This window comes from Dunckerocampus dactyliophorus, chromosome 7 (assembly GCF_027744805.1).
Source record: "Dunckerocampus dactyliophorus isolate RoL2022-P2 chromosome 7, RoL_Ddac_1.1, whole genome shotgun sequence".
In the NCBI taxonomy this organism is placed as follows: Eukaryota; Metazoa; Chordata; class Actinopteri; order Syngnathiformes; family Syngnathidae; genus Dunckerocampus; species Dunckerocampus dactyliophorus.
The window spans coordinates 7,822,412-7,835,572 of NC_072825.1; the positions used below are offsets into that span (position 1 = coordinate 7,822,412).

At 41.0% G+C, this 13,161-nt stretch overlaps 2 protein-coding genes across 5 annotated transcripts; one reads left to right on the plus strand and one right to left on the minus strand.

The window, feature by feature from the left end:
- Nucleotides 1-1,572: 1,572 nt before the first annotated feature.
- On the minus strand, nt 1,573-7,899 carry si:dkey-250k15.4 (uncharacterized). 3 transcript variants are annotated; one of them, XM_054781567.1, is made up of 5 exons: nt 7,426-7,899; nt 7,187-7,251; nt 5,367-6,382; nt 2,226-2,356; nt 1,573-2,149 (listed from the first exon to the last, which is right to left on the minus strand). In XM_054781567.1, the coding sequence occupies exons 3-5, from the start codon at nt 6,373-6,375 to the stop codon at nt 1,601-1,603; spliced, it is 1,689 nt and encodes a 562-aa protein (XP_054637542.1). In that variant the 5' UTR covers nt 6,376-6,382; nt 7,187-7,251; nt 7,426-7,899; the 3' UTR covers nt 1,573-1,600. The 3 variants fall into 3 exon arrangements, with proteins under 3 accessions (XP_054637542.1, XP_054637543.1, XP_054637544.1); XM_054781568.1 differs by having other exon boundaries at nt 7,361-7,899; XM_054781569.1 differs by having other exon boundaries at nt 1,605-1,760; nt 1,867-2,149; nt 7,187-7,899.
- pafah1b3 (platelet-activating factor acetylhydrolase, isoform Ib, gamma subunit) lies at nt 7,669-12,872 on the plus strand. 2 transcript variants are annotated; one of them, XM_054781577.1, is made up of 6 exons: nt 7,669-7,866; nt 8,110-8,203; nt 10,417-10,506; nt 10,591-10,707; nt 10,792-10,914; nt 12,246-12,872. In XM_054781577.1, the coding sequence occupies exons 2-6, from the start codon at nt 8,123-8,125 to the stop codon at nt 12,504-12,506; spliced, it is 672 nt and encodes a 223-aa protein (XP_054637552.1). In that variant the 5' UTR covers nt 7,669-7,866; nt 8,110-8,122; the 3' UTR covers nt 12,507-12,872. The 2 variants fall into 2 exon arrangements, with proteins under 2 accessions (XP_054637552.1, XP_054637551.1); XM_054781576.1 differs by having other exon boundaries at nt 7,670-7,866; nt 8,072-8,203.
- Nucleotides 12,873-13,161: the final 289 nt, after the last annotated feature.

Here is a 13,161-nt window from a genome sequence, read left to right on the forward strand (position 1 = left end):
TAATCCTAGATATTGGGGAAAAGGGACACAAAAACCTGACACAAAGATACCACCCCTATCACACGCGTTAATAAGCGTGGGAAGCGTCTTGAACGCCTTCTGTTTTGTTTCTAACACACATCAGCTGCAAAGCAAGGAGCTAGGCTATAGTTATGGGGCCAAATTACTTTACGTGAATGAAACATTAAGTTAATTATGTATTAATGTCAGAATCACGTGGTGTCTAATCACTACGAATGTTATCACCAACGTATATTTCGGTGATTTTATTTGCCACTTCATGAACTTAACATTGTATAGTTATTTTTTTGTACATATTTTTTTTACGTTGTGGTGGTGATTGAACGCTGCAAAAAATAAGCAAGTTTTAAAAGTTATAAATTTGGGCTTTCTTGTCAAGATTTTAGTCAGCAGGTTCAGAGAACATGTCATATCCATCTGTCATGCGTTTTCACACATGAACACAACCCCATGGTCCCAAACCCATTACCAAGGCAAGAAATTCGGCTAAGTAACCCTGACAATGGACACCTGTGAAGTGAAAATCATTTCAAGTGACTACCTCGTGAAGCTCATTGAAAGAACATCAAGGGTTTGCAGCGCTATCAAAAAAGCTACTTTGAGGAACCTAAAATATAAGACATCTAAAATTATTTCACACTTTTGTTTTAAGTACATAATTTCCACATGTTCATTCATAGTTTTGATGCCTTCAGTGAGAATCTCGTCATGAAAATGAAGAAAACGCATTGAATAAGAAGGTGTGTCCAAACTTGGCCTGTACTGTATATAAATCTATATCTATATTGTTAAATATGAATTAAAAGTAGGGGTGCTCCAATCGATCGGCCACCGATCAGTATCGGCCGATTTCCGTGAAAAAGCACGGTATCGGCATATGCCGATGCTTGCTCCGCTCCGCTCCCATTGCAGCATCCAGCCTATAGCGACTGTCTCCCGCCCACTTTCCCTTCACAAAGGGAAAACAAGCATGTCTGCTGTGTGGGACTTGTCACTATGAGAGTGGTAAGTTTTGCACCCTGCTAAACATGCCACGAAAAATGTCTCGCCGGGATGGCTTGGTGTGGCATTTGGGGGGCAGGAACTTGGCAGGGTGTGGTGAGTTATCGAGGCTCGCCATGTGATCATCGGTCGGGCGGCGGCTAATGTAGCGCCCGTGTGTGCGCGTCAGTTCGAGGTTTAATGAGGATAGCCCGAAAAGTGGTTGGATTCGTTCACTACGACCACATAAGTAGCTATTGGCCATTTTCATTTCGTAAAAGTAGCTCTCACAAGAAAAAAACATTGGTGACCCCTGATATAGCCAATAGTAAATTAAATAATTTACACTTAATCTATGTGATCGGTATTGGTATCGGCCGATTTCACTCATGAACGATCGGTATTGGCACCATAAAACCCAATTGTATAAACAATTATAAACAATTTCAAATAGCTTCCAAATAGGCTCCAACTTGAGTGTTAGCAGACGTGTCTACATATTCTCCACTGATGCAAACAACACACCTATTTTGGATGTTTTTACTACTATATTTTATTAAAATAAATGATCACACTGTGAGGGAAAAGAGAAGAAGCTTCAATACAGTCTCATTGGGGGAAAGGACCAGTGATCAGGACTTGGCAAGGGTGTGAGTGAAGGTGAAGGGTCTTTTTCAAGTATGTAAGATGGCGGGTAATGGATCCTGTCGTTGTGGTGGGAGTGGAGGGAGGTTAATGCGGGGCGCTGACTGAACTGGCTGAACGAAGGAGGGTGAATTTGGGCAGAGAAGGTGGGGGAAAATGAATATTTTTCACTTTCAAATGAGTCCCGTTCGAGGGGAAACTGTTCTACCAAGCATCTACCTGTCAGGTCTCGGCAGCTCCTGTGACACCTTCTCTCGTCTGTGAATCCGTCCTCGAAGGGACCGAATGCGGACAACAATTTGTCTCTGGGCTGGTCGAAGTGAAAGTGCTGAGGTGGCGAGCTTTTTGCTCTCCAGGCGGCAGGCGTGCCAAATAGGTGATGACTCGATGATGCCGTGGAAGAGTCGAAGTCCATGCTGAAGTCTGGAGACCAACTCGGCCTAAAGAGGTCTTCTAAAAGATGGACAGAAGTGTCCATGGGTGTCGTCAACCAGCCGTCCGCCTTCACAGGAAACAAAAGTTATATATCAAGTCACTAAAAGTAGTTGTGCTGATAAAATATAGTATAAAGCGCTTACTTTTTCCGAGGGCTGCGGACTGAGCTGCCAAGGAAAATGCTTCCTTCTTGGGGTTTCCAAAGCTGTAGCGCCCTCAGTGGCAAAACAGGACCGGACAATAGAGTTGATTTGAAATGGTGGTGAGTATTTGTCTGGAAAACATGTTTTAAAAACATCTACAAGAGTTATCTAGTGTAGCCTATGAATGGAAGGCATAGGATCGGGTAAGATTTGTCATTAACATGTAACTTTTGGTCCACAAATAAATAAATCTGTGGATCTATCCATTTTCTATGCCACTTATCCTCACTAGGGTCGCGGGTATGCTGGAGCCTATCCCAGCTGACTTATGGACTGGTCGCCAGTCAATCACAGGGCACATATAGACAAACAACCATTCACACTCACATTCATACCTATGGACAATTTAGAGTCGCCAATTAACCTAACATGCATGTTTTTGGAATGTGGGAGGAAACCGGAGTACCCGGAGAAAATCCATACACGCACGGGAGAAAATGCAAACTCCACACAGAGATGCCCAACAGAGATTCAAACCCAGATCTTCCAGATCTCCTGTGTGGCCAACATGCTAACCACTCGGCCACTGTGCGGCCCATCTGCAGATCGAGGATGTTATATTTCATTACCTTTATTAATAATGCAACAATGGGCTTTCAGTTATAGTCTATCAAGTCTATAATGTGCGTACGCAACTCTGCCTTACGTTACGCCCTTTCCGCACCTCCACTTCACCATAGAAGGTCAACGCAAAGCAACTCTTGAATGTGGCGTCCATATTTAAAGAGCCTTGATTGCATTGGAAACACGGCTGGTGGGAAGATGATGAGGATGAAGAAGCGGGCTTTCACGGAAATGGAGGTGAAAATACTGGAAAAAGTGTCATATTTGGAAGACACAGCAGTGGCATAACAAAATAAAGAGTTACTACAAGGCAAAATACATGAAAATATAGACCAGTCAGCTTGCGTTCGTATCTCCGAATGTTCGCAAGTCGGATGTTCGTAAGTAGGGGACTTACTGTATAGAGTTTCTTATTTTTTGATAAACTGTCCAAAGAAAAGCAAGAAACGGAACACAAAGGACATATTAGCTCTGTGTCTTGTAAACTTAAACCCTGGAATTATTTAATCGACAACCTGATGTTTGTTCTAATTAATATTAATTGAACACATTATCATGATTATAAAATAAAATGAAGTATTCAAGCACTGCGTTGTGTTTGTCATACATACTTTAGTCGGGCTACAATACGCTGATGCGTAACGGTGTTTATGATAAATGACACGTGATATCCATCATTGTCATGCAAAATAAGACTTCCCACAAATGTTTTAAGTCACTGACGGCGTGACGTTTTCAGGCAATGATCTTACTGGCTTCCATTGCATGCTTATTTCTAACATACTGTATAACTTCATGTCACCACTTAAAATGAGCGTGGCCTTTTTGCCATGTTTCCAAAAAGTGCATACGCCAACTGTAAAGGTGGCGTACCCGTGCGCACATTCTCACGCCACGTTGCGTTTTTATATGTGACATACTTTACATGGAAAATGGCGTACGCAAGCTTTATAGATTGAGACCCCAGGCCAGTGAGTGACAGGAAGAACATTTCTGAATTGTTTGGTCCCACCAGTTGATTTGCATGTATAAATCTCTAGACCCCAAATAAAAGCCAGCTATCCTCTTCAGCCTTTTTTTCCCAGGGAAAAAATACCATCTTATGTTTGTGTCAATACGTCATTCTTTTTTTTTTTCTACTACTGTTAAAGGTTCCAAAACATCTAGCTAGCACATGTTCAAGTGTTTATTAGAATAAGTATATACTTATACAGAGTATAAGTCACATCAGTCAAAAAATGTGTCATGAAGAGGGGAAAAAAACACAAGTCGCACTGGAATAAGTTGAATTTATTTAGAATTTTTTTTAAACCAAATTAAAGACCAAGAACAGACATTAACCTGGAAAGGCAAGTTATTCAAGTACACAATAGCAAACAGAACAAAAGGCTTTTAATACGTAGGTGTCCAGTACATTAGTGTAACACATGAATAGTTATTCACCTACATGATAGCATAAAGAACATACCTGGGAGGCTTAATAAGCTAATTAACATAACAGGCCAGCAAGTCCAACAAACAAGTTACCAGTAAGCAAGTGCACCAAGCTCCCGATCTCGTTCCACATCACTGAATCCATTCAACCGAAGCCTGGAGCTCCCACTCTCAGCTGAGAACGGTACTGTTCACTTCTTGGTTCATGTCAGTCAGTATGAACTAACATTTAAGCAGGTTATATATTGATATACTTATAAGTTGCAGGACCAGCCAAACTATGGAAAAAAGCGTGACTTATAGTATGGCAAATACGATATTTACTGTATTCATAGCCAGGAAGTGGTGTAGACTGCTAACATTAGCTACTAGTGCTATCTGAAAAGCTTAGAAAAATACTGTAGTAGAGTTGGACATCACATTTGTGGTTACGCCTTCCTCAGTCATCATTAGGAGTGTTGAAATCTGTTTTATTGGTTCAACGTATTATTATATTAGCGGTGGTTAACCTGTTTTTACAATTTTAAGACAGTTCAAAATATTACTTTAAAACATTGCTTGTACAGTTATCGTTGGTTTTATGATGACAACAGTTTGACCCTGGAACAGCCTATTACCGTACTGACCTGAATACAAGGCAGCAATTTTTCTTTGGGAAATTTCTGCAAAGATCGATCATTTTATATTTGGAGTCTAGAGATTTGTATATGCAAACCAACAGGTGGCACCAAACGACTCAGAGTTTAGACGCAGGTCAAAGTTTTTCTTACCGTCACTCACACAGTTGGGCAAGTTAGCAAACAACTGAGGAGGCGTTATGGTGCCAATTATAAATAATGGTGATCACTGAAGCAGAGTCCTCACACAACTGTTGAGCAGTTTAGAAATGTAATGAATATAATGACGAATGAAATAGGATTTCACATGAATGTAAAAGATTTGTTGAGGCTTTAAAAATGTAGCAAAAACAGGTCTTGATAAGGAGGCATTTCCAATTATTTTAAATCCGAACAAATTGGAAGAGGAGAATTGTGGGACTGTATTATGAGGTTTAGCAAGCATTTGGGGCCTCACGCTGCTTACCTGGTGACCAGAGTCTCTGCTCATCTTTGCAAGCCGCCTTCTGAGTCACGCCTTCCCATCCGAGCTGGAAACTGCAGCGTGTCCTCATGTGGAGGAGGTTCTGCTGGAGGTGCGGCCCATGGGCCTCCTGGAGGGTGCGCAGCAACACCTCCCTGCTCTCTGCCACCAGGTCTCGCTTCTTCATGAACGGAAAGCACAAAGTGGCACACAGACGCTGCCCCAACAAGCTGATGGACTTAGACAGCAAATCTTCTCTTTGTGCGTCAGAGGCGGTTTCCACGGTGACCAAGCTGTGAGGCCAACGGGGGCTTGGGCTGATGCTGGGAACGGGTGGTTGGCGGTCAGGGGGGCCCAGGTTCCTGGGCGTGTGCTCCTCAGAAGCCACCATATGGTGTGGCGTCTTCTCCTTTGGTCCCTGACAGGTAGGCTGTGTGTTTCCGCCGTTCTTGTGCGCTTTTGAGCTTTCACCACTTGCTGATGAAAGACGCTGCTGCTGCCCTGGCGTGATGTCTGGCCCCTGACTGATACACTGAAGCATTTCCTTCTCACATTGATCACCTTTTTCAAAAGGATCATCCTCCACACCGTTGAGAGGAGGATTGTGAGACATTGAAGCTGCTTTTTTCTTCTTCTTGTGAGCATCCGCTTCACTATAGACCCTTTTCTTCTGCTCCAGTAACAAGCGTTCAATGTCGATAGACTTCACCTCGTGGTTGAAGAGCCCGTGGTGACCAATCAGGCGGGCCGTTGTGATGATGCTAGGTTCTTGTGTGGGAAGAGCCATGCCCGAGCACTCCCTCCTGGGAGTGCAGCATCGAACGTGTCGGCAGCTGTTCAGATGCGCCACGTCTTGGCTACCATGATTGTGGCAGTGATGCTGATGCGGTTTGGCCTTGGAGGGTTCCTTACCGCCGCCTCTCAGCTGGCTACGCTCTTTACGGGACTTCAGACGCTTCATTTTGTGCTTGGTGTTACATTTGCAGGCCGATTTACCATCCATGTGGTTCATGCTGACCCTTGTGAAGAGAAAACAGTCCTTCAAACAAGCGAGACATTTCAGGAAGTTTTCCTCAAGGGAGAATACCACAGAAAGTAAACTTGGATAAAGTTTAGAGTAGTCATTGTACAGCTTGTATAACAGGATAGATTTACTATCCACTGAAAATGACTCAACACAAAGCAATTGCCATCTAAATAGCTGGCAACACAAGTGAGTGGGCCTACACCTCACAGTGAACATGTCCAAATTGCCAAACTTTTGTGTGAGCGCCATTGTTTTCTAGTACTGCCTTAATTCTCTTGGGCATGGAATTCACCAGAGCTGCACAGGTTGTTACTGGAATCATCTTCCACTCCTCCATGATGAAATCACTGGTGGATGTTTAGACCTTGCACTCCTCTACCTTCCTTCAGTATGCTTGAGGACGCACCACGGGTGGTCATTTGGGTTCAGGTCTGGATGAGGCATACTTGGCCAGTCCATCACCTTAACCTTCTTCTGCAAGGCACTTGGAGGCGTGTTTGGGCTCTTTACCATGTTGGAAAACTGTTTCCCAAGGGAGGGGACGACCATGTTCTACTTCACCATGTGAGAGTACATGTTGGAATTCATGTATCGACTCAGTGAACCGCAGCTTCCCAGTGCGGCACCATTCCATGACGTACCACCGCCAGTTATTTAAACAATAATGGCTGCATGTTGAGTAATTTTCATTGGATAATAAATCTGTACTGATAGCTGTACACTGACTACTTTAACATATATCCAAGTTTGATTTCTGCGAAGACGTGTTTGAGTGTACAGTGTGGTATTTACTTACAAACTGATAACGTCGCCATCTACAGGAGGTCAGCCATAAGAGCCAAAGACTTCTTGATCAGGTACCTGGAAATCAATCAAATTGACCTAATTTATAATAGCCTCTCCAAATGATTACCATGAACGTTAGCTTGTCATAGTTAGCACACAGGTGCCTTGTTAACAGGCAGCGCACCTGAAATAAGTTACAGCATCTCGTTATATTTTAAAGTTATTTAACAGAGATGACAGGTAACTAACTTGAGCCACATGTGACCAAAGAAGAGTCCATCCAAAAAAATGCTAACTCAACGATAGCGGCTGGTGTGCGTTTAACCGACACTGCAACAAGTTTATAATGAAAGGTTTTAACTGGTGCGTCTAACGTGATTGCGACAGCGCAGCGCAGCAATGACGCTCAATGACGGCATCAAAATAGGCCAGTCCATTTAGAAATCCAAGCTGGGGGGGCGGGTTACGCCTATTTACCATCCATTTTCCAGTTTCCTCGCTTAAAGAAGCAAACGATATTAATATTCAAAATTACGTTTGATTAATATTCTCAATGTTAAACAAGTGACACAAAAGCATGCACTACGACAACTAAAATATGTGTTTTGGGGGAAACAGTGGTACGTGCCGTTTAAGTGAAAACTCACTTCCGGAACAGATGTGCGGAGATGACGGGATTGTGATTCCATGGTACTTAATTTATATATTTTCTTATTCTGTTGTTTATTGTACGATATGGAGTTTGACAAAAATAAGTCTTAGCTTGTGCCATGTTTAATTCCTTTTAAAATCTTGCTAACATAATTAGGCTAGCCGCTATGGCTAATTCCTAGCTGGCAATGCTAGCATACGTTTGATAGTGTGCTGTTTACGTCTCTGTCCGTGTCATTGCTAGAAACACCCAAAGTCATACGTGCCGACTTTCAAACGCAGATAGAGCCGAGACATGAGCGCCGAGGAGCGGAACCCAGCCGCCACACCCACTGCCTGTAAGGACAGCCAAGGAGATGGACGATGGATGTCTCTGGTGTGTAAGACAACGTCAGTTGTATGTGTTGTTTCCGCCGTAACGTCATCATGCCCTCTGTTGTTTTTAGATGTTTACGACTGTCCACAACATTCAGTACAGATTCCACTGTCACTTCACTGAGTAATGTTTGACTGTATATTAGGGTAACGGGCGTGCTGGAGCCCACTCCAGCTGACTTTTTAGGCCTAGAGACGGGGTACAACCTGAACTGGTCGCCAGTCAGTCACAGGACACGTATAGACAACCAACCATTTACACTCACATTCACACTTATGGACAATTTAGACTATCCAATTAGGCAAACATGCATGTTTTTGGACCGTGGGAGGAAGTACCTGGAGAAAGTCGGCACAAGTACTTGGAGAACATGCAACCTCCACACTGATATGTTCCAACTGTGTGGCTGACAGTGGCCTTCACCGACGTAGCTTGCCTATTTAATAGAGGAAGACTGATCATGAAAGATCACCTAGATAAGAGGAGCTTTGCTTACTAGTAAGGAGAAGGCAGTGTGCAAAGACATGTTTGCCAACAAATGAGTGATTGTCTCGCCCTATATAGCAGAGGAGACAGTCGTAAGGTTTTGCCTCTACTGTTGATTGAAATGCAAAATGCTCCTTTTTAAAAAAAAAATTTTTGGAAACCTGAGTACTTGCGTTTTTTCAGGACAGTTTTTCCCCAATATATAATTCTTACTGTATTGTTGTATTTTATTTATACCAGAAGAAAGTTCATTTACATTTCTAAATATATTTGTTGTGCTTTTCATGTTTTTTGCTCAGGGAGTGCTAGGAGTGTCCCAAGCCGATATTGATATTGAATATCGGTCAGATATGACCCCAAAAACAGTACAGTAATCCCTTGCTCATATTGTGCTTGTGAGATCATTCAAACCGGCAATAATTGTTGACTGAATCAAGTTTGGTGTGGGTGTTACTAGTGACACCTAGTGGCCAGTGTAGACTACAGTTCATCAACAGCCTTTAATCCCTTAAACCAGGGGTAGGGAACCTATGGCTCGGGAGCCAGATGTGGCTCTTTTGATGCCTGCATCTGGCTCTCAAACATGTCTTAACACGATAAAAATGTATTTTTGGTTTTTTGTTCGCTGACCTTTTAATGTACATTACAGAAATCACAGTGTTAAAAATAACACTCAAAATATAAAACTTTGTTATGCATTTTAGTCCATCCATCCATTTTCTACCACAATGCGGGTGGCCAGAGCCAGTGCCAGCTGTCCTTCTAATATTTTCCGGGTCAAACACCAAAATTCAATTATCACTGGATAATGCGGTAGCCTATTCGCGGTAGCCTATTCGCATGAACTTCCCTTCCTTAAATCAAATAGTTAGATCGCTAATTCTGGAAAAAGAAAAAGATACGGAGTACGGTGCAAAAGCACGCAGCACCAGAAGTCGCATTAATGGTAAGAAGTAATTTATTTATTATTGGATAGCTTCAGTGTAACAATGTTAATAAAAAGAATAACTTTAGAGGTCCTCCTTAAAAATGCCCACATTTACTTGTATTCAATGTTAAAAAATATTATATGGCTCTCAAGGAAATCCATTTTAAAATATGTGGCTTTTATGGCTCTCTTAGCCAAAAAGGTTCCCGACCCCTGTCTTAAACTGTAATTGTATTTTAGTTCATTTAGTCATTTTTATGCTTGAAAATGTTTAGTTTAAGCCAAGAATACGTAAACATTGCTTAATATGCATATTTTTATAACCAATAATAAGCTGCAGTCAACCATGAAACAGCTTTCATTTATTAATTCATTTATTTTTGAAAAGCCACGATGGCGTGAGGGCGCGATGTTTGAACCGCAAAATGACGCGGGACGACTGCATTGGATTATATCGGCCTGCGTCTAAAATCTCTAATATTGACACTCTGATACAAGCAGTCCATTCTATAGTCCAGGCCAGTGCTTCTGTCCAGCCTCACTACATGATGGCTTTTGTTGATATGATTTGTTGAAACACTGTGTGCTGTTATTGCTACTACTGGCTTGTAAACAGCATACAGTGTTGCTCTTACCGAAACCTTCATTTTCATGGCACACGCCCCGTGGATCAATAAAGTTCTATCTAATCTAATCTGTAGGCCGGAGTTGGGCTCCAGTGGAATAGGCCATCATGTCCTGCCTTTTGCTGAAAAATACTGACAGTTTTTTTTCTTTGTGTCCTTCCACATGTGTGCAGCACAACCGCTTTCTGTCCGACAGCAAAGGCAAAGAACCCGATGTCCTCTTTGTTGGAGATTTTCTCGTGCAGCTCATGCATCAGTTTAGCGTAAGAAAAATCATCGTTTGTACATGTGTGTTTATTAAAAATGTGTTTTACAGCGTGTGAAATTGTTTTCGGCTTGTGCTGCAGGTATGGCGTGAATTGTTCTCCCCGCTCCATGCTCTGAATTTCGGCGTGGGTAGTGATGCGACACAGAATGTGATCTGGAGACTGAGCAATGGTGAACTAGACCACATTAGCCCAAAGGTATTTTACTCACCTCCTTAAACAAAATACACAACCCTGTCAGGACAGCTATGTGTCACACCATCCTCTCTTCCCTTTTTCCAGATCGTCGTGCTCTGGGTCGGGACCCAAAATCACGGCCACACCGCTGAGCAGATCTGTGGAGGCATCATGGAAATTGTTCAAGTTGTCAAGAACAAGCTGCCGCACGCTCAAACGCTCGTACTTGTAAGTGCTCTTAATGCATTCCTTTTACATTATGTATTATACTATCGTATTACCTTAGATTCAATGTGTTTAGACGTTTATTATTGTGGTTTGTTGGTTACAGTGGTGGAGAACTGCAGTACAAGGTACTCAGGGCTCTTTCTAATAATTTGGTGACCTTATTTAAATACACAAGAGGGGCAAAATGTGTGAAAGGCCAATGCAAACTACAAAATGACAAATCTTGTTAAAATACTGTATAAGTTTCCATTACCATTGTAAAGGTCAACAAACTTATACTACAAATGTTATATTTTCAATTCAATTCAATTTTTGTTGACCTTATTTAGTTAAGAGAGGGTGAAAATATTAGAAATGTAAAATAAAGACAAATGCAAACTACAGCATTAAAATAAAATAAAATACAATAAATAATAAATGATGCATACATTTCAAGTAGAAAGACAGAAGCAAACCACAACAATAAAAAATGTATATATTATACAGCATTGTTGTTACCATTGTTTAAAAATAGATTTTGTATTGTGTATCATTTTGTTTTTTCAATTATTGTAGACCTTGTTTAGCTGCACGAAAGGGACATTTTGTCAATTTAAAATCAGTGTTTTTATCTTCATTGTAGAGATAAAAAAAAATACAGTACATATTAGCTTTTACATTATTTTATTTATCCAGTTATTTTAGACCTTATTTAGTCACACAAGAGGGACACATAAGTAGTTAAAAATAAAAGAAATACAAGAAATACATTGCAAACTACAGCAATAAAAAACATATTAAATGTATACAGTAATTTTGCCATTGTAAAGATCCTAGACATCTATTTGTATTTATTAATTATGATATTTTTGTAATTAAATAGAAACCAATTTAGATCTCTATTAGAAATAGAAAGACAATCGCAACCTACAGCAATAAAAATCTGTCAGTTAAATTTCGACAGTATTATTAACATCGTAAAGGTAAAAAACACTATCAATTTGTATTGTATTCATGAAGCTTTATGTTTAATATTATTTTTTGTACTTTTTTAAGATTTTAGTTCCAAAGTAAAAACTAAATATTAGAAATAGATAAAATGCAAACTACAACAATAAAACATGTGTTATAGTCATAATTACCATGGTAAAGGTAAAAACATACATGATACATTTTTACGTTATTTATTATATTAACTTAGACGTTGTTTCGACCAATGTGAGTTCTAAATATATACAGTATATTTTAATTTATAATTACACTTAATGGTGTTCTTTATATTATGTGTACACATGTTTATTACTGTGGTTGTAACTTGCAGATTTCATTAATATTGCAAAGTTGTCTTGCAGGGACTACTACCTCGAGGTAAATCTCCAAACCCCCTGAGGGAGCGCAACGCCAAGGTGAACACACTGGTGCGGGAAGCCGTCACCTCCCTCCCTCATGCCTCCTTCCTGGATGTAGACCCAGGTTTTGTCCACTCCAATGGCAGCATCTCCCACCAGGACATGTACGATTACCTTCACCTGACCCCCCAGGCCTACCAGGCCGTGTGCGAGCCCCTGCACGCTCACCTCAAGTCCATGCTGGACAGGTCTGCTGACAACTAAGCTCCTCACAAGAATGACGAATAAACACAATTGTTTACTACGCGTCCGTGGGGGACAGGGCTGGCGTTCATCACTTGTCCTTACAGGATACAGGACCAAAACATGTTTTAATGAGTCATACATGCGCTTCAATCCCTATCCGCATCTCTGGAAGCTTTCTCTTATTCTTAAAACATGTGGACACATTTTGAAGGATTGCTATGTTCCATTTACATTATTGCTCCATTTTCTAATATTATGCTATACATGATGTTGCTTGTGTTAAACCCTGCCGATTGGAACACTAGGATGCTTGAATTCACCGCTTCCATGCAGTTTAAAATGACGTGTACGAATGAGAGACTGCATTAAAGAGAGACAACAGCATGGTTTTGGTGTGTTTTGTTTTAAAATTAGCCTCCCTGTTACTTTTTTTTTTGCTCCACATGCAGTAAAATGGTACCATTTACCAGCCTGCCTCCTAGTATCTCCTCCACACTCTTGACACTGTGCTGGCCATCGTGTGTGAATGAAGCAAACCAACCTTGAATTTACATTATTGGTGTAACTTGGTAAGTTAAACAGGAAGTGAATACACTATCATCTGATAATTTGTAGGATTAATAATCTCTGCTTCTTCCTACTCCTTTTCGGATATGATGAAATAAACAAAACC

What these genes read in the sequence shown, in the direction of transcription:
- pafah1b3 (XM_054781577.1), top strand. Translation starts at nt 8,123, where the DNA reads ATGAGCGCCGAGGAGCGGAACCCAGCCGCCACACCCACTGCCTGTAAG. An exon ending in TAGACCACATTAGCCCAAAG is followed by an intron (nt 10,708 to 10,791) that starts GTATTTTACTCA and finishes CCCTTTTTCCAG; the next exon opens with ATCGTCGTGCTCTGGGTCGG. An exon ending in ACGCTCAAACGCTCGTACTT is followed by an intron (nt 10,915 to 12,245) that starts GTAAGTGCTCTT and finishes GTTGTCTTGCAG; the next exon opens with GGACTACTACCTCGAGGTAA.
- si:dkey-250k15.4 (XM_054781567.1), bottom strand. Translation starts at nt 6,375, where the DNA reads ATGAACCACATGGATGGTAAATCGGCCTGCAAATGTAACACCAAGCAC. An exon ending in GCAGAGACTCTGGTCACCAG is followed by an intron (nt 2,357 to 5,366) that starts GTAAGCAGCGTG and finishes CATGTTTTCCAG; the next exon opens with ACAAATACTCACCACCATTT. An exon ending in GTCCGCAGCCCTCGGAAAAA is followed by an intron (nt 2,150 to 2,225) that starts GTAAGCGCTTTA and finishes TTTCCTGTGAAG; the next exon opens with GCGGACGGCTGGTTGACGAC.